Source organism: Schistocerca cancellata, chromosome 1 (genome assembly GCF_023864275.1).
Source record: "Schistocerca cancellata isolate TAMUIC-IGC-003103 chromosome 1, iqSchCanc2.1, whole genome shotgun sequence".
Lineage (NCBI taxonomy): Eukaryota > Metazoa > Arthropoda > Insecta > Orthoptera > Acrididae > Schistocerca > Schistocerca cancellata.
Window position 1 is genome coordinate 16,177,414 of NC_064626.1, and position 24,885 is coordinate 16,202,298.

The window sequence follows — 24,885 nt, forward strand, 5'->3', positions numbered from 1 at the left end:
TGATTTTAGATAAAACTTCACATTGCAATATCTTTTTTCCGCATTTTGATTTTGTTGAAATAAAAGCTGTATGTTGCCCCAAGCTATGCTCAAGTTACCTATGGGGAAAAAAAAAAAAAAAAAAAAAAACCATGAAAATTTGTCCAGTTGTTTTGGAGATCAGCATGTTCAGACCAACAAACAGATAGTCAGTCACAGTGATTTTACAGTTTTATTATTAGTATAGATTAGGATTAAGACTTTATAAATGGATTTTCAGAGGTTGGAAACTTCTACAAATCATCTTCAAAGTTAACATTCAATTGCAGATTCAAATGTAGAAGCAGAGTGACGTGGCACAGGAGTTGAGACATTGGGCCTCCATTCAAGAAAACTGAGGTTCAGATCACACACAGACATCCAGATGTAGGTTTCCATTGTTTTTCCAAATCACTAAAGGCAAATCTACATCTACATCTATGTCTACATCCATACTCTGCAAGCCACCTGATGGTGTGTGGCGGAGGGTACTTTGAGTACCTCTATGGGTTCTCCCTTCTATTCCAGTCTCATATTGTTTGTGGAAAGAAAGATTGTCGATATGCTTCTGTGTGGGCTCTAATCTCTCTGATTTTATCCTCATGGTCTCTTTGTGAGATATATGTAGGAGGGAGCAATATACTGCTTGCCTCCTCGGTGAAGGTATGTTCTCGAAACTTGAACAAAAGCCCATACCGAGCTACTGAGCTTCTCTTGCAGAGTCTTCCACTGAAGTTTATCTGTTATCTCCGTAATGCTTTCGCGATTACTAAAAGATCCTGTAACGAAGCGCGCTGCTCTCCGTTGGATCTTCTCTATCTCTTCTATCAACCCAATCTGGTACGGATCCCACACCGGTGAGCAGTATTCAAGCAGTGGGTGAACAAGTGTACTGTAACCTACTTCCTTTGTTTTTGGGCTGCATTTCCTTAGGATTCTTCCAATGAATCTCAGTCTGGCATCTGCTTTACTGACGATCAACTTTATATGGTCATTCCATTTTAAATCACTCCTGATGCCTACTCCCAGATAATTTATGGAATTAACTGCTTCCAGTTGCTGACCTGCTATATTATAGCTAAATGATAAAGGATCTTTCTTTCTATGTATTCGCAGCACATTAAATTTGTCTACATTGAGATTCAGTTGCCATTCCCTGCACCATGCGTAAATTCGTTGCAGATCCTCCTGCATTTCAGTGCAATTTTCCATTGTTACAACCTCTCGATATACTACAGCATCATACGACATTCTCCTGTGGCACACCTGAAATAACTCTTACTTCGGAAGACTTCTCTCCATTGAGAATCCATGCTGCGTTCTGTTATCTAGGAACTCTTCAATCCAATCACACAATTGGTCTCATAGTCCATATGCTCTTACTTTGTTCATTGCGGAAGTCAAGAAACATGGAAGTCAAGAAACATGACATCTACCTGGGAACCTGTGTCTATGGCCCTCTGAGTCTCGTGGACGAATAGCGCGAGCTGGGTTTTACAGAATCGTCTTTTTCGGAACCAATGCTGATTCCTACAGAGTAGATTTATACTCTGCAGAAAAGTCATTATACTCAAACACAATATGTGCTCCAAAATTCTACAACTGATGACGTTAGAGATATAGGTCTATAGTTCTGCACATCTGTTCAACATCCCCCCTTGAAAAAGGGGATGACCTGTGCCCTTTTGCAATCCTTTGGAACGCTACGCTCTTCTAGAGACCTACGGTGCTAGAAGGGGGGCAAGTTCCTTCGCGTACTCTGTGTAAAATCGAACTGGTACCCCATCAGGTCCAGCGGCCTTTCCTCTTTTGAGCACTTTTAATTGTTTTTCTATCCCTCTGACATATATTTCGATATCTACCATTTTGTCATCTGTGCGACAATCTAGAGAAGGAACTACAGTGCAGTCTTCCTCTGTGAAACAGCTTTGGGAAAAGACATTTAGTATTTCGGTCTTTAGTCTGTCATCCTCTGTTTCAGTACCATTTTGATCACAGTGTGTCTGGACACTTTGTTTTGATCCACCTACTGCTTTGACATAAGACCAAAATTTCTTAGGATTTTCTGCCAAGTCAGTACATAGAACTTTACTTTCGAATTCATTGAATGCCTCTCGCATAGCCCTCCTCATGCTACACTTCGCTTCACGTAATTTTTGTTTACCTGCAAGGCTTTGGCTATGTTTATGTTTGCTGCGAAGTTCCCTGTGGTTCTGCAGCAGTTTTCTAACTCGTTTGTTGTACCACGGTGGCTCATTTCCATCTCTTACGATCTTGCTTGGCACATACTCATCTAATGCATATTGTACAATGGTTTTGAACTTTGTCCACTGATTCTCAACACTATCTGCACTTGAGACAAAACTTTTGTGTTGAGCCATCAAGTACTCTGAAATCTGCTTTTTGTCACTTTTGCTAAACAGAAAAATCTTCCTACCTTTTTTAATATTTCTATTTACGGATGAAACCATCGATGCAGTAACCACTTTATGATCACTGATTCCCTGTTCTGTTTAAACTGTTTCAAATATTTTGGGCCTGTTTGTCACCAGAAGGTCTAATATGTTATCGCCACGAGTCAGTTCTCTGTTTAACTGCTCAAGGTAGTTTCCAGACGATGCACTTAAAAAAATTTCACTGGATTCTTTGTCTGTGCCACCGGTTATAAATGTCTGAGTCTCCCAGTCTATATCTGGCAAATTAAAATTTCCACCCAGAACTATAACATGGTCGGGAAATCTACTTGAAATATTTTCCAAATTTTCCGTCAGGTGCTCTGCCACAACAGCTGCTGAGCCAGGGGGCCTATAGAGACATCCAATTACCATGTTTGATGATGGCTCATTTCATTTATCTAAATACAGCTAGCTTCAATCTCCTTCCTAGCATATGCTTTGTCTCTAATGACCTTCTTGACAAAAGGATATTAAGCCTAGTATTCATTCCTTTAGAGACATGACGCTTGATGCCAGTTCAACCGTGCCCAGAGAATTTACTACATCTGCTTGACACAAACATCTTGTAAAGAGTTTCAATACCTTATTTTATGCAGAAATTTGTTTTACGTGAGTTAATCCGTAGCTGGTAACCTGGCCCAATTGTCATCAATTATGGCGTAACTTGTAGTTTACAGTAAGAATTTATTAAATTTTTTCACAAACCTGAGTAAATGTGTAAGAATTTTTCAAGCCACTAACACTTTTAAAGTATGCTGGATGTCTGTTTCCATGGGTATGGTATTTTTTGTATTAGAAGGACATTACTGTATACCTGCGAACACTTTTGTAAGGCAACGTATTTATCAAAGTCCATTACAGAGACTTGGGAACAGGAGTATATGAAATGTTTCCAATGATTCAGCTTGTTTTATGTGATGTTTTTGGAACCCAAGCTTTAATACCAATGTCAGGTTTCACTACAGTTCTTATCCAGAGATTTTCCACAAGATGTTGGGCTGTTAAAGTTCCAAATGATGTCTTCTTCCAGTCTGTGGAGAAAAAGTCAATAGCTTGAATCTTATTAAGTTTCCAAAGTATTTGCATGAGATCTGCATTGATTGTAGGGGTTTAGTTATCTGTAGTCCTTATAACAGTTTAAAGCATCAAATTCATGGTGTTTAGCACACCACTGAGAATGAGCAGCAACCTACTTGTTGATATGCTCAAGCAGCACTCAATTTTTGACAGTTTTATCAATAACTGTAATCAGATTTGTCACAGATAGAATCATTCCTATCTGTTAAAGACCCTACAGTGTGATCTAACATCCATAGGAGGACATGACACTTAGCTGTATGAAAAACTGGTCAAATTTTATATTACTATGTGTACAGGAAAAAACTGTAGAACAGTTGTGACATCTCTTTGTGGAAAAGAGAAAAAGTCTAAAGTAGCTTGATATCACCATGTATAGAAGAGACTTTGCGATATCTGAACATTTTTGTGACTTAGAGATTGTGCTATTTGAGTGGAGAAAACAGCACTCTAACATGACAATGCAGATCAACAAACTGTCTTACAGCATGTGGCTTTTCCTTTCAGCAAAGTAATACTTTGTTAAGTGCTGTATGTGCCATGGAAACTTGCTTGTTGTTTACATGAAATTGTGTCTTCCATTTCAATCTTCAAGATGAGTATAAAGTTTACTTGTGCATGTCAGTTTATTTTTCCTCATTTCCCTTACGTCTTGTAGTTGAAGTCTGATAATGTATAATTTCTGCTTTGTTTTGGTATCAGGTGGAATGAGCTACAAAAATGGGATATATTAACATCATTCCACAAAGTTGAAAAGATTAAAAATATTGTTAGTTCTGTTGAATAATTTCATAATGGAAATTTTTGGTTCCAACTTTCTTAAACGATATAGCATCTGCATAAGCATAATAGGTGCATACTATGTGAATGTAAATGCTTGTGCATAAAAATCAGGCTAGTTCAGGTTACATGTGAGTTCTGAATGTGAAGTAAACTACTAAAAACAGCTATCTTGTAATAATAGTGAGAAGGGGATTTTAAACTTGCCCATTGTCTACACTAACATTATTTTTCAATATTTCTTTATTCACATAAACAACTGCCAGACACCTGAGAGGGTTTATTATCATAATTAATTCTAAGTAAATCTTCTATGTTTGATGTTGATTTTATAAGTGTACATTTAGTACAAAAGTAGAAAGTATTCAATATTTAGAAAGAGCCTGGTCAGTAAAAAATTGAAAGGAGATAAGAGAAGTAGTATACTGGGCAGTATTAACATTTAGACATAAATTATGGTATAGGAAATGATTTATGATAGGGTAGAATGAATACCATGCGGAAAGAGTAATTTGGGAAGGGAAAGTTTGAAATGAAGGTATGTGGGAGGTGAGCAGAATGACATATGAACAACTGCAGTGAAATAATCATAGTTAATAAATTTAAGATGAAAGTAGTAGAGATATTATGAGATGAACACAAAAGGAACCACATGTATTATTAGAATGCATTGAGATAAGCTATAAGAAAGAAATATGCAAAGATAGAAAACCAGGTTGTTAATTTTACCATTTCAGTATCTAAGAAAGGAGGAGGAAGGCATCTTTGCACAGAGAATTTGACTGTCAGATGCAGACAAGAGGACAGCAGGTCAAGAAGCATTGGTGGCTCTGAATTATTTTTCTCTAGGATAAATATATTATGTACTTTAAAACAGATCTTTCCCTCCTTCCCTAAAGTGAGCTGTTCATGTGTGTTCATGCCGAAAATACATTATTTATGTCACATGGAAAAAACTGAACTGCAGTGTGACTGATAAGTAGTGTAACATTGTGTGTTAGCTTTACATTCCTCACAGAAGAAATTCAGTTTTTTTTTATTTTGAAATTAGTGCCACTATGTCAAGGACATGGAGGTGTACAGTTTTGAATGATGCATGCCTTACACTGAAGAGTGTTTTTATTCCAACTTAAGACTGACAATAATGGAGAGTGAATACAATCATGCTCCTCCATTACTTTAGTGAGTGCACAGTTCTGTTGCTGTTGATAGACTTACCAGCTAGTGAAAAAGCTACATTAAAAAAAGAGAGATGGTAGGAAGAGGGTTTATAAGGGTAAATGACTGAAATAAGTGTGGTAGAAGCTTGCCGCACTACAAGTTTTTATTGCTACTGGTGCATTGTCTTATGTTGCCATGGAATGTGTTCATCACTAGAGCACAGTTTCTCTCGTAATAGCAAGCAGGTTGTTGTCTGCATAGTTTTTTTTTAATGTAAGATCTAGATCGTCACTGACAACAGCACATACCGTTGCAGGATCTCCACACTTCTAGTTAAATTTTTTATGAATATAATTGTTATTTAAGGAACATTTTAGGGTTCATTTTTCATGAATGCAGACAGCAAAATTTCATTATTTTAAATAGAATTATACTTGTGTCATTAGTGATACATTGCAAAATAACAGTAAATAACTGCATATTTTGTTCAGTAGTGTGAAAATGATGAAGATTTTTGCAGGTAGCTCTAGATGTACCCATCATATTCACCCAATTTTGTCCTTACACCAAAGATAACATCTTTCAGTCATTTAGCAACCACAATAATATTGTCTTGAAATGACGGAATCTATTTTCAACAACAAAAGATAAAATGTGATATACAGTATTAATTCATATATGAATGAATGTTTCACGAGTATAGGAATCCTGACACAAACAGATTAGGTACTTGGGAGTACCTAAATGGTGGTATTGTGGTGTATGTAAAATGCACTTTTTGTCACTGTCAACTGTTTCGAATTGATTTTAGCAGCTTTAGCTGTTTACAAAGAATTCAAAACAGTGTAAGGTGGTAAAATGGCTGTACACTTCAAAATGTATGCTGCTGCTGAGCCCAAGGACAAAGAAACTGACTTTGTGATTTTGTTCTCACAGGGTTGGGTTACATTGTGTGGGATATTTATTTTTGATAATATTTCACTGTTCTTGTTTGAACTAAAGTAATTTTGTGAAACAATAACAATAAAATTTTAGGTTCCCATCTCCTGCGCCATTTTCTCTCCATTTTCAGAGGAAATGAAACAGGGAAAATTAAGTTCTGAATGAAAATTATTAATATGTTCTGAGTTACGTGTTGTATGGCTGCACAGAAACGTATCTAATGTTCGCTTGTTCCATATATGGTTTCATGTGAAAGGCCAAAAAAAAAAAAAAAAAAAAAAAAAGACACTAAAGAAAATGAATCTTTCAGAATGTTGTGCTTTCTGCTGTGTTTCATTGTACTTGTCAGGTAATAAAAAGTATCATTAATGTAGCTGATACTTTGCAATATAAAACAACTGGCATCTCGAGAAATGGAGTAATGAAAAATGCCGGATTTGATAGATGCCTATGATCCGTAATGGCACAAGAGACATTGATATAAATATTAGTCAAAAATTAGTGTTTGTACTGAAAAATATTATGTAAGCCAAACAATAATGAATAGATGATGATATACATAGAACATAATTAAAATTTTTGAAAGTTATTTTTGATTTCAAAAGTTCTCAGGTTTTGATACATTACTGTAAGTCCTGCCATCAGAGGCAACAGATTCTATTAAGCAATGAGCTTCTTTAAGCCAATAGCTGATGCTTTGGCTTAAAAATTTTATTATTATTGAATTAAAAATGAGTTTTTCTGTTTTGTGGTACTTGATGTACATAAATTTTCAAATTCTCTTCGCTTTTTCTTTTGCTTTATTACTTGAAATTCAGTCTCTGTTGTGGGAAGTTCTTGTATATAATATTTTGTTCACGTAAGAGTGGTAGGAAACTACTTTGTAATTTGAAACAATTACACTGATTTAAAGAGTAACGGAATAATTGAGACATTGAATCTTCAGCAGGCATATAAAGAAGACTGAGAACGATGCTCCCTCCCTCCCTCTCTCTCACTTTCTTTGTTTTCATCTAAAAACTAGCAATCTTGTCAGTCTGTCGATGGCTTAACACCTCAACTATTTGGTGATTTTTTTATCTTCACTCCTAAGATTATTTATATTCCACCAAGTAGATTCCATTATCAACACTGTTTCACTCTTTAAGGTTGTAACAGATTGCAATATTGTTCATAACACAGAATAGTCCATATTTGTTTCTCAATTATTATCATGTAGTTCGGCTTGTATCTCCACACACACACATACACACACACACACACACACACACACACACAGATTTGTAATCATATGCATGTTAATGCAAGATGAATGCCTTATATTCAGTAAACACTGAGAGATCATTTGCACTTCAGTCATTGCTCTCAGATGATTTCTAATATTGGACTGTAACAAAGAAAGTATACCTTTTAGTTGCAAGTTTTTGAAATAAAACTATCCAACATACTTTAAGTATGTTTGCTAGACCTGGACTACTAGCCTACACAGAAAATCTTCTTATTGATTGAGCTGGCCAGACATATTTTCATGGCTCAACACAAAAAAGGTTGTCTGTCAGTACATCTCTCCGACATATGCAACTCCACAGGCACTGTGTACACCTTGCTGTACTAACAGGCCCAGAAGTACAACAGAGACGACATGTGTCCCAATGTCTAGATTATTGCTTGAGTAAGATTTCCAGTCTGCACAGGAGTGTCCACATTAATGAGACACCCTCAGAATGGCAATTGTTCTGGAAAACCTGGAATTCTCAGGGAATTAAATTTTACTTGAAAATATCAGGAAAATCTCAGGGAATTTCAGGAATTTCATAAAATCTCAAGGAATTATCTGTTTTTAACCTAGCACTGAAATTTAATTTTATTGAGTTTTATAAATTACAAATTTTAAAATACTTTGTTTCAATGTGTGTTAATTATATGAATATTATTCCATATAAACTATCAGTGTTTAAAAACTGCAGTTAAACCACTGTTTATGGCTGGTATATAGGTCAGGTGAGAGGAAAGAAAAGTCATTATTGTGGTAAGCTGCCCCCCCCCCCCCCTCTCCCTGCCACCATTAATTTAACATGAGCTTCTTGACAACCACCTTCCTCCTCACACCTGGAATTCTCAGGTTTTTTCCCCAAGTTTGAGTAGCCACCCAGATTGTGTTAAGAAACGTCTTTTTTGTTTCCAAACCTTCTCTTCCTTCTGTTGAAGAAACTGTTTGTGAAGGCCTCGGAGTTAAATGAAAATAAAACTTTTTCATTTTCTCTCTCTCCTTCTTCTTCTTCTTGTTGATTCTATTTGGGATCAATTTTTTTAATAGATTCCCTTAAAAATGATATGGTGTCTTAAGCCAACTGAGAGTTAATTTGTTGGATACACTCAGCAATTTACATCCTGATAATATTTCTTGGGACTGTAGAATCTCCTCCTCATGACAGTGTAGTTAAGAATTCAATTCAATTTACTTCTTAATAAAAGCTTTAAAAATTGTCAAATGAAGCTACATGGTTCCAGAGACCTCTTCAAGTGTGCAACATCCATGATGTATAAGTGCAGACTGAAGCGATGAATGAAAGTATTTACCAAGCCTGGAGACCTGGGTTTGAATCTTGACCTTAGTACATATTTTCATTAGTTGCTTCAGTCTGCATATATAATCATTGATGTCTGAGACTTGAAAAGGTCTTTGAATCCATTTAGTTTCATTTGATTAAGGTACCTATACCTGGGTTTCATTAGGATGCCCTTTTCATTCGATGCTGAGGTACTATGCCAATACAGTTGGACAGACTCTGCAATGCTGTTCAAGTTTAGGGGGAGTACCAGTGGGCTGAGATGTGAATGGGAATTTTGAGTGAGAAAGGAGGCGTGCTAGGATAGTCAGTGCAGTTATGCAAAGCCACTCTGCCTGGGTGGCATAGTGGTTATCATATCTCCCCAGTGAGCAGCAGACCATGTATGAATCCCAGCTTGGTACAAATTTTCATTTGTCACTTCAGTCTGCATACATACATCATTTAAGAAGTGTCTTTCACTTTTTCGTTCCTCGTTCCTCCTTCTTTATTCCCAGTTTACTTTTTAAATGGTGCTGTTACTTGTCAATCTCTCCATGTAGTCTGACAGTGATACTCAATTTTTTCTTGTTTCATTTATAAAGCTATTGTTTTTCCCTTTATTTAGAACGTAATAACCGAACATTTAAAATGTGCCAGCTTAATCTCAAATTGGTCATTAGTTGGTCATTAGTTAGCTTTTATTTAAGATCAGTTTCTCTCTCATTAATCAGAAGCTTTTGATCTAAAACAATTCCTGTAGCCTGCACCTCCATCATTGAATAAAATTAACATATAAGAAAAATAACTTGAAGAGAAAAATGCCCTTGGAACAAAGACTGAAAGGAACGGAAAAACTGGCACGGCAGTACCACTCAGACTCATAGGAAAGTTTGCTTGCTAGAGCAACTTGTTACTTACCATCACAATAGTTTTACTTGTCTGTATTTGTTTCACATTTCATCTTTCAGGTAGATGAGAATCCCAGTGTTTGCATACAGTTCTCTGGAGAAAGTTGTGAAAACTTTACATTACAATATATTACAAAAATTGGTACTGGGTGAGTCACCTAATGTTACCGCTGGATATATTTCGTAAACCACATCAAATACCGACGAACCAATTCCACAGACCGAACGTGAAGAGAGGGGCTAGTGTAATTGTTTAATACAAACCATACAAATATGCACAGAAGTATGTTTTTTAACAAAAACCTACGTTTTTTTAAATGGAACCCCATTAGTTTTGTTAGCGCATCTGAACATGTAAACAAATACATAATCAGTGCCATTTGTTGCATTGTAAAATGTTAATTACATCCGGAGATATTGTAACCTAAAGTTGACGCTTGAGTACCACTCCTCCGCTGTTCGATCGTGTGTATCGGAGAGCACTGAATTACGTAGGGATCCAAAGGGAACGGTGATGGACCTTAGGTACAGAAGAGACTGGAACAGCACATTACGTCCACATGCTAACACCTTTTTATTGGTCTTTTTCACTGACGCACATGTACATTACCATGATGGGTGAAGTACACGTACACACGTGGTTTCCGTTTTCAATTACGGAGTGGAATAGAGTGTGTCCCAACATGTCAGGCCAATAGATGTTCAATGTGGTGGCCATCATTTGCTGCACAAAATTTCAATCTCTGGAGTAATGAATGTCGTACATGCCGCAGTACATCTGGTCTAATGTCGCCGCAGGCTGCCACAGTACGTTGTTTCATATCCTCTGGGGTTGTAGGCACATCACGGTACACATTCTCCTTTAACGTACCCCACAGAAAGAAGTCCAGAGGTGTAAGATCAGGAGAATGGGCTGGCCAATTTATGCGTCCTCCATGTCCTATGAAACGCCCGTCGAACATCCTGTCAAGGGTCAGCCTAGTGTTAATTGCGGAATGTGCAGGTGCACCATCATGCTGATACCACATACGTCGACGCGTTTCCAGTGGGACATTTTCGAGCAATGTTGGCAGATCATTGTGTAGAAACACGATGTATGTTGCAGTGCTCTCCGATACACACGATCGAACAGCGGAGGAGTGGTACTCAAGCGTCAACTTTAGGTTGCAATATCTCCGGATGTAATTAACATTTTACAATGCAAAAAACGGCACTGATTACGTATTTGTTTATATGTTCAGATGTGCTAACAAAACTAACGTGGTTCCATTAAAAAAAACGTAGGTTTATGTTAAAAAACATACTTCCGTGCATTTTTGTATGGTTTGTATTCACCAATTACACTAGCCCCTCTCCTCACGTTCGGTCTGTGGAATCGATTCGTCAGTATTTGATGTGGTTTACGAAATATATCCAGCGGTAACGTTAGGTGACTCACCCTGTATACTGACTGACAGTGGAGAAATTCACATCAGCAAAATTATTGTTGGCCCCCATTTTTGTGCAAAGGTGGGGAGAAGTGTGCACAAAACTTTTGTCTGGTTTTATCACCTGGAAACAGAAAGAACTGTGAATGAATAAACACACAAATTTCAGCAGTAATCATATTTTTAACGGAGAAAGAAGTGGCTTCTGCTACATGACAGCATGCCAGCACATGCCCAGATGATTATGGCTAGTTTCTGATCTAAAATCAAGTGACATCTGTACCCTTCGTTCACCCAATTTGGCATCAGCAAACTCACTATTTTGTAAAAATTGAAGAGACCTTTGAAGGGAATCGAATATGGGTCTCGTTAATGAGATACGAAAGGTAGGGATAGCAACCTGAAAGATGCCTCAAAAGAAGACTTCTCTGGTGCATTCCACAGACTTCTTGGGCAAAGCAAAGCATGTATAACCAGGGTGGGGGTTAGAAAGTTGAGTAATTGAAAGTTTGTGTATACATTTTTGTTGACCTGTTGCGGAAACTTCCCAAACAGATTGTATATGGTCCAGCCAGAGCTGTAGTTTGCTTTTTATATACAGTTGGCCCTTATTTTTGAAGTAAGCTTTGTGGGTTAAGGCTCTGTGTTCTTCAGTGGGAGAAAGTTACCAGGATGACTTGTTACTATTAGCTGCAGAGAATACTGGTTAATATTGTTTCAGAATGTCAGCAGTTATTTTAATAATTTACTTTTCTACTTTCTTGTCTTTATTTTTGTAATAGATTTTGGCCTTAATGTGGACTTGGCACATCCATTTTGATACTATTACAATAGTGAATATTTTGAGATTTGGGTTAACCCCTCCTCTTTCTCTACCAGCTATTATTTTCTCTTTTCATCATCTTGGTTGATAAGTTAAGTTATTGTTTTAAAGTATCACCGGATGTTGTAGTTAAATATGTTCTCCAAAAGGGGTTGCAGTAGATAATGTAACAGTTTTTATCTCAGCTTTAACAGAAAGTATTTCTCTTGGAGGTATAGTGTTGGAACGCATGCTTAAATATAAATAGCTTTTTAATTAATTTTTGTGCTTTGTTTAGAAATTATGACAGAAGCCTCTTAAGGGAGAAGGTAGTTTTAATACTCGTAGTAAATTTCTTTTAAGTTGTATGATTTGCTGTTTGTTTTATGTTGCTGACATGCAATTATTGTTATACACAGGTGGCCAACAAGGCTACTCTCGCATCAGGACCCACGCACAACCACCTTACCGCACAGGTCAGAACAATGATTGATTGGTTTGTTATGTCTCATGCTTTCTCTCACTTTGCACACTCACATTTTGTGCAGAATCACTAGACATTTAACTTGCACTCTGTAAATGCACTTTAGGTGGACACATGGTTTACACTGAGGCCCTGTGTCTTATTATGAACATTGCTGTATCTCTGTCCAACTAAATGTTTTAACTTAATAGTTTAAACTTTTTGTAAAAAAAAAATTCATTGCTGAATCACTAACACTTATTCCTTCTTTTGAATTTATATAAAAATTACACATGTGAAAATAATATTACTATATATGTCTTGTTGATTTTTATTCCCAAAATAAAGACGTAGATATGATAACGTCATGCTACGGCCAAGAAATTTATTTTCCTTCTTGCAGAGAAAGGGCAGGATCGCATGAGTGATGAAAGTTCCAAGAAAGCAGATTCAGATTCACATCCTGAGAATTGGACTGATCATGAACAAAGTGATCCACAGCAGATGGCATCCTCTCCTCCCAAAGGATCAGATGAAAATAAAAAGGTGAAAACATTAGTAGAGGCCATTTTAAATTAGAGTCTTATATTCAATAAATACTTTGCACAAATTCTGCAAGATCTAGAAACTGAGAGTTTACAACAGAACATAAAATGTTGACTTACAGGATGGAGCTGAGAGAGAGAGGAAAACACGTTTATTTGCTCGTGATCGGAATTCGTCTGGAGGTAAAAACAAAAAGTCTCTTAGTCTTGAACAACGATCTGCTACAGCTACTACCCCTAGTCCTGTTCAAGGTGACAGTACTCTTCATGAGGTAAATCAAAAATACTTCACTGCACAGCATTTTGCTCCCCAATTTTATATGTATCACCAAAATTGGTTTCATGTAATTTTGCAATTTCTACAGTAGAGGCTTCCAGACTATTGTATGAGTTAGTAAACCAAAAGTGTTGTTGTAGATCTGTTAACCCACAAGGAATATGTTGAGAAAGGTACATCACAGTGAGAAATCTAAAGAAACTAATGTTCTAGCAGTAAGTTTTTCTTAAAAATGATTTGGTGTGTGTGTATCGGGTGGGGGGGGGGGGGGGGGGGGGCATGCAAGCACACGCACGTGTGTGTGTGTGTGTGTGTGTGTGTGTGTGTGTGTGTGTGTGTGTGTGTGTGTGTGTGCAGTTGCATTAATGTTGCCAGTGACCACCGCCTATGATCGTCAACATTCAATACCCACTCACAAAAGGCAGGTGGCAGCTCTAGCAGTGGAGGAGGGTATATATAAAGTGTGTTGGGTCCTTGTTTTAATGCTGAAATGGAGTAATTTGTCTGATGTCCAAAAGATCACAGTCATTAGCTTTCGCACCAAGGGTGGAAGCATATCCAAAACAGCTAAATTTATAGTTTGCATGTTGCAGTGGTTAAATTATTCAGTGCATAGCAAAATGGTGCTACACAAAACTGGGTCTGAGGGAACTGTCGACCATGAGCCAAGGGTGAACAATGGCTGCAGAGATGTGTATGGGTGAATAGATATGCAACTGTTGAGCAAGCTCTTGCACTGATGAGCCAAGGACTTCCAACAGTGTCTCCTCAGCCATCATTGCTGCATATGGGCCTCCACAGCAGATGCCTAGTTGACGCATCCATGCTGACTACTGTTCATCAGTCATGAAGGATGGAATTTGCATGCCAGTACCACAGTTGGATATCCACTGAGTGGCCTTTACATATGAATCGTGTTGTATGCTCCATTGGACAGACGACCATTATTGCGTATGGCAGGAAGTGTGTGTAAGCAAAGGGTCCAAGCAGGAGGAGGGGGCATTATGATTTGGGGAATATTTTTGTGGATTTTCTGGGTGATCTCATCATTCTGGAAGGCACAATGGACCAACATGAGCAAGCATCTATCCTTGGGGACCATGTCTACCCCTACATGCAGTTTGTTTCTCCTTGGTGTGATGGCATCTACCGACAGGACAATGCAACATGTCACACAACTCACAGTACACATGCATGATTCAGAGAGTACCAGGATGAGTTTACCATACTCTCATGGCTACCAAACTCCTCAGATTTAAATGCAGTCAGGAATCTGTGGGGCCAACTCGAACGTGCTGTTTGCGCCTTGAATCCTCATCCGAGAAATCTAGTGCAGCTGACCACAGCACTGGAGTCAGCATGGATCTACATCCCTCTCAGTACTTTCCAAACCTCATTGATCTCTTCCTCCACATCTTGCACAGGTTGGTGCAGAAGCTGATTATTCAGGATTTTGACAGGCAGTCACATTAATGTTACTGTACTGCATGTAATTCAAAATAGGAACACAACAATATGGTGGGATATGTTGCTACTCAACACTTAGACCAGTCAGAGACAGGTATAATAAAAAAAAAAAATGCTAGAAAAATTTAAGCTATCGGACGAAGTCCTTCTTCAGACGTAGAAAACACAGACGTTCACACAAGTACAACTCCCACATACATGGCCACTGTTATTTGTGGTTTTTTGATAACAACTATGTTCAACATGATAATTTAATGCCTCTGTTGTTTAGAAGAGTTATGCACAGTTCCTTCAGATATGCATGCATGACCAAAGGAACGGGCACTGCAACAACTACAGCCATTATGAAATACATGAAATGTACTCGCAGTTGCGAATACGGAGAACATCAGCTGTATAGGGGAATAATGAAAATGAACATTTGTGCCGGACAAGGACTCCAATGCGGATTTCCAGCTTTACGTGAGAGTTCACCTTAACTTCTTTGGCTATCCATACACAACTCGTGGCTAGACCCTAACTTCCACATGTCATCATTCCTGCATCACAACCTGTGCTTGTACACACATTGTGTAATTCCCACATATGGGAGAACATTTTTATTTGAAAGTCACTGCCTGGTATTGGCAGATAAACATAGGCATTGCAGTATTGTATTTTTCTGCCGATACCAGGCAGCGACTTCCAATTAAAAATGTCTTCCCATATATGGGTATTACATAATGTATGAAAGAGTACAGGTTGTGTCACAAGAATGGGCGACACCGAAGTTTGGATCTGGGCAAGAGTTAATGCACAGAAAGCCAAAGCAGTTAAGGCAACCACTTGCGTAAAGTTGCGTAAAGTGGGAAATCTGGGTTCAGTTCCCGGTCTGGCACAAATTTTCGTTGTCGGCATGCCCTTATACAGTTGATGGTTGTTTGTATTCACAACTACAAATAAATTTCATGTACTTAGTCTAAAAGCTGAAATTTCTTCCTGTCTATGACCCAGTGCCTCCTCTTAATGCTCAATAGCAATCTGTCTTTTCCATATTGTTGTTGTTCCCCCCTGGACTTTCCATTCTTTGAGAATAGGAATACACTGAGTAAAAAAATAATGAAATCAAATAATAAGTACAACTTGAAATTTGTGGAATTTGTACAAGAGTTGTTTCTTTTCTTTCCATCTCATATAGATTCAGAAATTAAAGCAAGTGTGAATATTAGAAATTACTACATACATGAACTGACTACTTTTCAATATTTTTCAACCTCTCTATCTTCTCTGTGAAATGGCTTTCATCTAACTTCACATGCCTGCAGCTCCTCATTTTTGATATAATGTCATCAACACAACCATTTGTACACATCCAGACAAAAACAGAAGCCAGTTGGTGCCAAATCCATACTGTAGTGATGGTGTGATAAATCACCAGTCCTTTGAATTGTTGTTGAGATGATGTTTTTGTGAACTGCAAGCACCTTTGTTTTGGCCTTCACAATGTCTCACAACATGTGGCTGCCTTGACTGGTGTCACTAAAAGCACGAAGTTGTGAGCTCTACTCAGACTGATGCACTGCAGGGAGCCAAAAGGCAGCAGACTTTTTTTGCGGAGGTGATAGTGAAGCTGGAAGCTGGATCAGTGGTATGACAAATGACTCAACTATCTTTCCAGTAATGTGAGAAACAGCCAATTCATGGATATAGTAGTTATACATAATCCATTTCTGAAAAATCAAAATAGCTGTGGTATTTGGATGTCATCGTGCACTGCAGTTACATTCAATATTTAATATTTGCGAGGAACCCTTAAAGAATTGTATTGTTCAGTTGTTCAACTACCTGATGTCATGCGATGGCTGCTCCAAGTCCATTAATGAAACTACAACCATACACAGTTATAGATATCCTCATCCATTGCAAAACAGTATCAACAAGTGTCTCAGTAAAATGAAAGCAAGACAGTGAAAGTTATATGTTTTGGGGGAGGGATATTTAAGCACATATCACTTACCATCTTCAAAATATGCAGGTAATCCATAAACTGAAGGACAATACCATTCAGTACCATTTCAGGGCATTTTGATTCAACATCTGTTGTAAAGACTACATCCTCTGTCATGTGAATATCAAATTTTTAATGCCATTAAGTGACAGATTTGTGGATACTGGTATTGTTTTACAATACATGAAAATGTGTTTGCTGGGTATGAAGTTAAATCAACAGCCTTAAAGGTTTACACGAGATTGACATTGGTCATATTGTTTCCAAGGAAATAAATGACTTAAAGGCTTTTGGAATTACTTTTGAAATAATAACTAACAACAACACTTTTTGGTGAGTTGCTTGTTTCTATTGGCATGTAATACATTTTACAATTTATAAATATATCCTGTATGAACCACTGTTCATCAGTGTTTCTCATTCTCTTGGTATATTTTTATTTGTGAACACTGCACATTTACAGCTTCTTATATGAGCTCCAATATACTTTGTTTCCCATTGGTCTACCTTTCTTTGTAGTAGACTGATAGCTATAACCCTAGGACTTCTGAGAAAGCTATTTTTTGATTGAGGCAGTACAGTGGTCAGTGCAGTTGACTCGTATTTGGGAGGATGGCAATTCAGATCCATGTTTCACTATCCAGGTTAAGTTTTCCACAGTTTTCCTAAATTGCTGGCATGGTTTCTTTGAAAATCAAGAGGTAAATTTGGTTGGGTGCACTACAACCTTATCTTTAGTGCCCAGGTTCATTTGAAAAGACACAAGGACTTCTTTATCTTTCTTCCATCCCTAGCTTCTGCTCTAGCCCTAGTGACCCTAAGTCATTAGGGAATAATATCCTTATTGCCCAACATTTTGTATTCTAATTTTATTATTTAAACTGTTCCTATTGCATTAATTTTCAGGGTCCATTATCTTTATTGCTTTTAGCTTCTCTGGACAGCTGCGTACATATGATAGTAGCAAAGATCATATAATGTTATGTACCAGAATGAATTTTTCATTCTGCAGTGGAGTGTGCACTGATATTAAACTTCCTGGCAGATTAAAAATTACATTCTGTAAACATCTCCCAGGCTGTGGCCAAGCCATGTCTCCACAATATCCTTTTTTTACCAGGAGTGCTAGTTCTGCAAGGTTCGCAGGAAAGCTTTTGTGAAGTCTGGAAGGTAGGAGACAAGGTACTGGCAGAATTGAAGCTGTGAGGATGGGTCCTGAGTCACGCTTGGGTAGCTCAGTGGTAGAACACTTGCCCACGAAAGGCAAAGGTCCCGCCCGAGTTTGGAACCTTGGTCTGGCACACAGTTTTAATCTGCCATGAAGTTTCAAATGAAATGTAATTGGATAGATAAAAAATCTACTCACCAATTAGCAGCAGAACACACACATATAACAAGGTTATACTTAGGCAAGCTTCCGGATCCAGTGGCTCCTTCTTCTGACAGAAGGGGAAGGAAGAAGGGTGAAGGAAAATGATGGGAGAGATGTAGGGAAAGGGGTACAGTTTAGAAAAGTTGCCCAGAATCCCAATTCAGGGGAGACTTACCAGACAGGATGAAAAGGAAAGAGTGATTGTTGAGGATTGCAGCGGATGAGATTTGAAAACCTCAGAGCTTGAAGGTGGAAGACAGGGTAATATACAAGACAGAGATTACTGCTAAAACATCATGCATGAGTTAATAAGAGTGAAAAACTAAGTGCATTGTCCATAACAGAGGTGGGAGGGGGACAGTGAAAAATAGACAGGTCAGGAAATGAAAGATGTAGAAAACTAAAATGGAGTGACGAAAGGAGTAGCTACTGTGAAGAAATGATGAGACACAGAAATTACATAATTTAAGACATGTCGTAGCGCTAGTTCCCAACTGCGGAATTCTGAAAAACTGGTGTCTGAGGGAAGAAGGAAGATGGCCCGTGTGATGAAACAGGCACTGAGGTCACAAGCACGCCCTGCAGCAGGATGTTGTGTGTTGTCAGCACACACCTTCTGCCTATGCTCATTGATCCTAATTGATAATTTGGTGGTAGTCAGGCTGATGTAAAAGGCCAATCATTGTTTACATAACAGCTGGCATATCACGTGTCATTTCACAGGTGGCTCTCCCTTTGATAGCATATGTTTTGCCAGTTACAGGGCTGGTATAGGTGGTGGTAGGAGAGCGCTTAGGGCAAGTCTCGCAGTGAGGGGAGTCGCAGGGGTAGGAGCCGTAGGGTAGGGAGAAGGGTGCAAAAGGAGTATAAAGTCTGAGAAGGGTATTGCAGAGATTGGGAGGGTGTGATGGGTAAAATCTTAGTTAGAATGGATCTCATTTCAGCATGATTTTATGAAGTCATGGCAGTGTTGAAGCAGATGATTAATACATTCCAGATCAGGATTATACTGAGTGACAAATGATGTGCTCCAAAGTTCTTTTTTGGTGGGATTATCAGTACTAGGATTGGATGTGATGGCCTGGGAAATCTGCTTTTTAACTAGGCTGGTGGGGTAATTACATCCAGTAAAGACTGAAGTGAGAATGGTAGTGTATTGCTGTGGACAGTCTTCATCCAAACAAATACGTTTGCCTCAAACACTAAGGCTGTATGGGAGGGAACAATTGACATGGAAAGGCTGACAACTGTCACAATGTTATTAGTGTCATTTGTTAGTAGGTTTAATGTGGACAGTAGTGTGTAGCTGACCTTTAGTGCAGACGACATCAACATAAAGGAAAGTGGCATGGGATTCAGAATAGGACCATGTGAAATTTAATTGGGAGAAGGTATTTAGAGATCCTAGGAATTTTAAAAGATCAGCCTCACATATGGTAAATATATCATCAATATGTCCAAACCAAACCAGGGCTTGAAGACGTAGATCCCAGAAAAAAAAGCCTCTAAGTGACCCATGAAAAGGTTGGCAAAGGAAGAAGCCATCCTGGTTCCCATGGCTGTACCCCTGACCTGTTTTCTTGTCTGCCTCTCCAAGCTGAAGTAGTTGTTCCTAAGTATAAAGTTGATTAAGGTGAGCAGAAAGGATGTAATAGATTTGGAATCAGGTGGGTACTGACTGAGGAAATATTCAGCAACAGACAGGCCATGTACATGGAAGATGTTGGTATTGAGGGAGGTGGCATCAATGGTGACAAGCAAGGTGTGTGGTGGGAGTGGGATGGGCATGGATTTCAGACAATCTAGGAAATTGTTGGTATCTTTAATACACGGGGGATGTCTTTCTACTGTTGGTTGCAGGTGCTGATCAACTAATGCAAATATATATTTGGTGGGTGCTTTGAAGCCAGCAATTATAGGACGGCCAGAATGATTGGGTTTGTGGTTCTTAGGTGGTGGTGCATGGTTTGAGTGGGGTGAGAGGTTCTATGTGTTGAGATGTTAGTCCTTGTGAGGAGCCTGAGGTTTTAAGAAGGGACTGCGGGTCACTTTGAATCACAGAGATGGGATCTTGATAGCAGATGCTGTATGCAGAGGTGTCACCAGCTTTTAGGAAATGCAGAGCCTGGAGTTCTGCAGAGGACAGGTCAGTGTCATGTTGTAGGGACATGAGGAAGGGTTGTGAAACAATGCCAGATGTGAGGAATTCTTTTAAGACTTGCAAGGGATGATTTTGAGGTAGTAGTGGTGGATGAAGTTGGGATCATGGTCAGAACTATTCAAGGCATGGTTCAATGTCAGGTTTGCTGTTGGAAAGATTTTGGGATGGGGCTGCAAAGTGATAACTTTGGGAACTAGCACTACAACATGTCCTTGGTTCTCACCTCCCACATAGCCTTAATTTACATAAATTCCTTCCATCTCAGCATTTATTCATAATAACTACTCCATTTCAATTGTCTATATTTTACATTTTCTGGCCTGTCTATTTTTCACCATCCCTCTCCCACCTCTGTGTTCAATGCATTTAGCTTTTCACTCTTATTAACTCATGTATGATGTTTTAGCAGTAATCTCTGTCTTGAATATTACCCCGTCTTCCACCTTTAATCTGTCAGGTTTTCAAATCTTGTCTGGTGCAATCCTCAACAAACATGTTTCCTTCTCATCCTGTCCGGTAAGTCTCCCTTGACCCACAGTTCTGGGTGACTTGTGAAATATACCCCTTTTCCTAAACCTCTCCAGTCCTTTTCCTTCACTTCGCTTCCTTCCCCTTCTGCCAGAAGAAGGAGCCACTGGCTCTAAAAGCTTGCAAAAGTATAACCTCCTTTTATGTGCGTGTTCTGCTGCCACTTGCTGAGTAGATTTTCTATGTATCCAATTACATTACATTCTAAAAAATTGATTACTTCCAAAGATAATATAATGTGATACATACTGTCAGACTGTTAAATCAGTGGGAAGTGCTGCACCTTTCGTTCCTTTCCCTTAAGCTGTAGCTTCCTGCATTCTGTTGTTCCCCTTTCCTCAACCCTTTTGATTCATATAGCAGTCTCATCCCCACTAATTTCCATGGTATATTTAAACAGCATTCATGTTTGAAATCACTTTGAATGTGTTTTTCAGAGTCTCTTAACAGGCATATAAATATGTAGTATTGTTTATAAAGGCTGTCCATTTTCAGTTCTAATGATGATTCTCTCGTTACTTCTTTCTCTTTTCCCATTTTTTCTGCAAGGTGCTAATAACTCGACTAAGACTTTTAAATGATTAATGGAAAATCTCATACAAAGATGTGAAACAAATACTAACAAAGACATAGAGGGGCTGGCCAGTACTTACCTCAGCTCAGTAGAGCCAATAGATACACAAAAAACAGAACCGAAAATTTACGTTCCTAGCTTTCGGAACAAATGTTCCTTCATCAGGGAGGAGAGAGGGCAAAGAAAGGGAAGAAGGGAAAGTCAATTTAGTTACTCACAACCCAGGTTATGAAGCAACAGGGAAAGGAAAACAGGGAGGGTAGCAAGGATGGAGGCATGGTTGCCAGAGGGAAGTCAAAGATATTCTACTGTAAGTACTGTGCCAGCTTCAAACCAAAGAGGATGCATACAGAAGTAAAGAGGTATACAGTATAAAGATGCATATATAGGATGCATATGTGGGATGAAAAGATGCATGAATGACTAAAGAGGAAAGGGAAAGAGGAGAAGACTGAAGAGTAAATGGGAGTGAGTTTGTTTAACGTAGGTTCAGTCCAGGGGGATGGCGGGATGAAAGGATGTGTTGGAATGCAAGTTCCCATCTCTGCAGTTCAGAGGGACTGGTGTTGGGTGGGAGAAGCCAAATGGCACATACGGTGTAGCAGGTTCCTAGGTCCCTAGAATTATGCTGGAGGGCATGCTCCGCTACTGGGTATTGGACATCTTCTAGGCGGACAGTTCGTCTGTGTCCATTCATGCGCTCAGCCAGTTTAGTTGTTGTCATACCGATGTAAAAGGCTGTGCAGTGCAGGCATGTCAGCTGATAAATGACATGTGTAGTTTCACATGTGGCCCTGCCTTGAATTGTGTATGTTTTACCAGTAGTGGGGCTGGAGTAGGTGGTTGTGGGGGGATGCATGGGGCAGGTTTTGCAGCAGGGTCAGTTACAGGGGTAGGAACCACTGGGTAGAGAAGGTGGTCTGGGAATATTGTAGGGTTTAACAAGGATGTTATGGAGGTTAGGGGGGCGATGAAAGGCAACTCTGGGTGGTGTGGGGAGAATTTTGTCAAGGGATGATCTCATTTCAGGGGTTGACTTGAGAAAGTCGTATCCCTGGTGGAGTAATTTGTTGATGTATTCGCGGCCAGGATGATATTGGGTGACAAGGGGGATGCTTCTGTGTGGTCTGGGGGTAGGAACATTGTTGTTGGACGGGGAGGAATGTATTGCTCGGGAGATCTGTTTGTGGACAAGGTATGCAGGATAGTTGCGGGAGAGGAAAGCACTGGTCAGGTTATTGGTGTAATTGTTGAGGGATTTGTCACTGGAGCAGATACGTTTGCCACAAATACCTAGCCTGTAGGGAAGGGAGCGTTTGATGTGGAATGGATGGCAGCTATCAAAGTGAAGGTACTGTTGTTTGTTTGTGGGTTTGATATGGACAGAGGTGTGGATGTGAGCTTCAACAAGATGAAGGTCAACATCCAGGAAGGTGGCTTGGGTTTTGGAGAAGGACCAGGTGAAATTCAGATTCGAAAAGGAGTTGAGGTTATGGAGGAAATTAAGGAGTGTTTCTTCACCATGAGTCCAGACCACAAAGATGTCATCTATAAACCTATACCAGGCCAGGGGAAGCAGCTGTTAGGTCTTCAGGAAAGCCTCCTCCATGCGGCCCATGAAGAGGTTGGCATAGGACGGAGCCATCCTGGTTCCCATGGCCATTCCCCTGATTTGTTTGTAGGTCTGGCCTTCAAAAGTGAAGTAATTATGGGTGAGGATGAAGTTGGTAAGTGTGATAAGGAATGAGGTTTTTGGAAGATCTTTGGGTGGGCGTTGGGAGAGGTAGTGCTCAAGGGCAGAGAGACCATGGGTATGTGGGATGTTTGTGTAAAGGGATGTAGCATCTATGGTGACAAGAAAGGTTTCAGGTGGGAGAGGAGTGGGAATGGATTTGAGGCATTCTAGGAAGTGGTTTGTGTCTTTGATGTAGGATGGGAGTCTGCGGGTGATAGGTTGGAGGTGTTGGTCTACCAGAGGTGAGATACGTTCTGTTAGGGCTTTGAAGCCTGCTACAATGGGACGGCCAGGATGGTTCTCTTTGTGGATTTTGGGTAATAGATAGAAGGTAGGGGTACATGGCTCAGGTGGAGTGAGTACGTCTATGGAAGCCGTTGTGAGGCCTTGTGAGGGACCTTGGATTTTTAGGATTTTCTGCAGCTCAGTCTGGATGGAGGGAATGGGACCCTGGGTAACAGCTTTGTAGGTTGAGGTGTTGGAGAGTTGACTCAGTCCTTCTGCCACATACTCCACATGGTCAAGTACCACAGTTGTGGAGCCTTTATCCGCCGGGAGGATGACAATAGAGCGGTCTGTTTTCAGCTCCTTAATGGCACGGGATTCAGCTGGGGTGATGTTGGGGGTTGTCGGGATGTTCTTCAAGAAGGACTGGGAGGCAACACTGGATGTGAGGAATTCCTGAAATGTCTGCAAGGGATGGTTTTGGGGGAGGGGAGGAGGATCCCTTTGAGAAGGCGGTTGGAACTGTTCTAGACAGGGTTCAACACTGGGTCTAGTATTTGGGGGCTGTGTTTGGGTAGTGAAGTGATATTTCCAGTTGAGGTTCCGGGTGAATGAGAGGAGATCATTTCTGTCCAAGTTGCATGAGATGACAGTCCTGTGTGTGTGGTTTACCTTTCCTGAAGAAGGCTTTGGCTGAAAGCTAAATGTATAACAGTTTTTTCATTTTGTCTGTCTGCAACTTAACGTGTAATCTTTATGGTGAGTAGCAATCTATACTTTTTCTTATATTGTTGGTTGCTAAATAAATATTTCAGTGGACATAGATTCAAAAACCTTTTATTACTTGATGTGTAGTTGAATTCTGAAATATTATAAATTCTGTTATTTCAGTTTTATATTTTCTCAAATTTTTGTTTACTTATCAAAGAAATGTTTCTGGTAGAGAATATCACAATTCTCCACCCATAGGGCATTATTTCTTCTTTGTGATTATCTAATTCTGCCAGTTATAAACAAAACATGAAATCTCTACTTCAACCATATTATTATTATGTCTTTTGAGGTGAGTTGATACAGAACAGTGGAGTAAAGCTGTATAAAATTTACCTTGCTGTCATGCTTGAGTTCTGTTTTAAGTTTACCAACTCAGGATCAATCAATCATTATTCATGTATGCTATGTTATAGTTAGGTTACACATTTTTGTGATTCTTTCTTGTATTAATATTCTGTTTAGTGTGCATTTGGTATGAAGGTTGATCAAATATACACAAGACTTAGCATTCTGAGTGCCTATTTCTGAAGACAGTGGGTAGCGCCTTCTACAAGGCACAGTGTGGGGGATATCAGGAGTGTGGCTGGAAGGCTGTTGACCTCAGCAAACCCATGTAGTAGTACTGCTCACCTGAGCAACAGGCTCATATTATGG

General features: G+C 39.2%; 1 protein-coding gene across 4 annotated transcripts in view; it reads left to right on the plus strand.

Annotated features, from left to right (window-relative positions):
- The window catches only part of LOC126164408 (phosphofurin acidic cluster sorting protein 2), a 704,396-nt gene that overhangs the window by 590,401 nt on the left and 89,110 nt on the right, over positions 1-24,885 (plus strand). For all 4 annotated transcript variants that reach the window (XM_049920238.1, XM_049920240.1, XM_049920239.1 and 1 more), the window contains 3 exons: positions 12,543-12,599; positions 12,990-13,132; positions 13,254-13,403. In XM_049920238.1, coding sequence (XP_049776195.1) covers positions 12,543-12,599; positions 12,990-13,132; positions 13,254-13,403 — 350 coding nt within the window. The remainder of the gene's footprint in view (positions 1-12,542; positions 12,600-12,989; positions 13,133-13,253; positions 13,404-24,885) is intronic.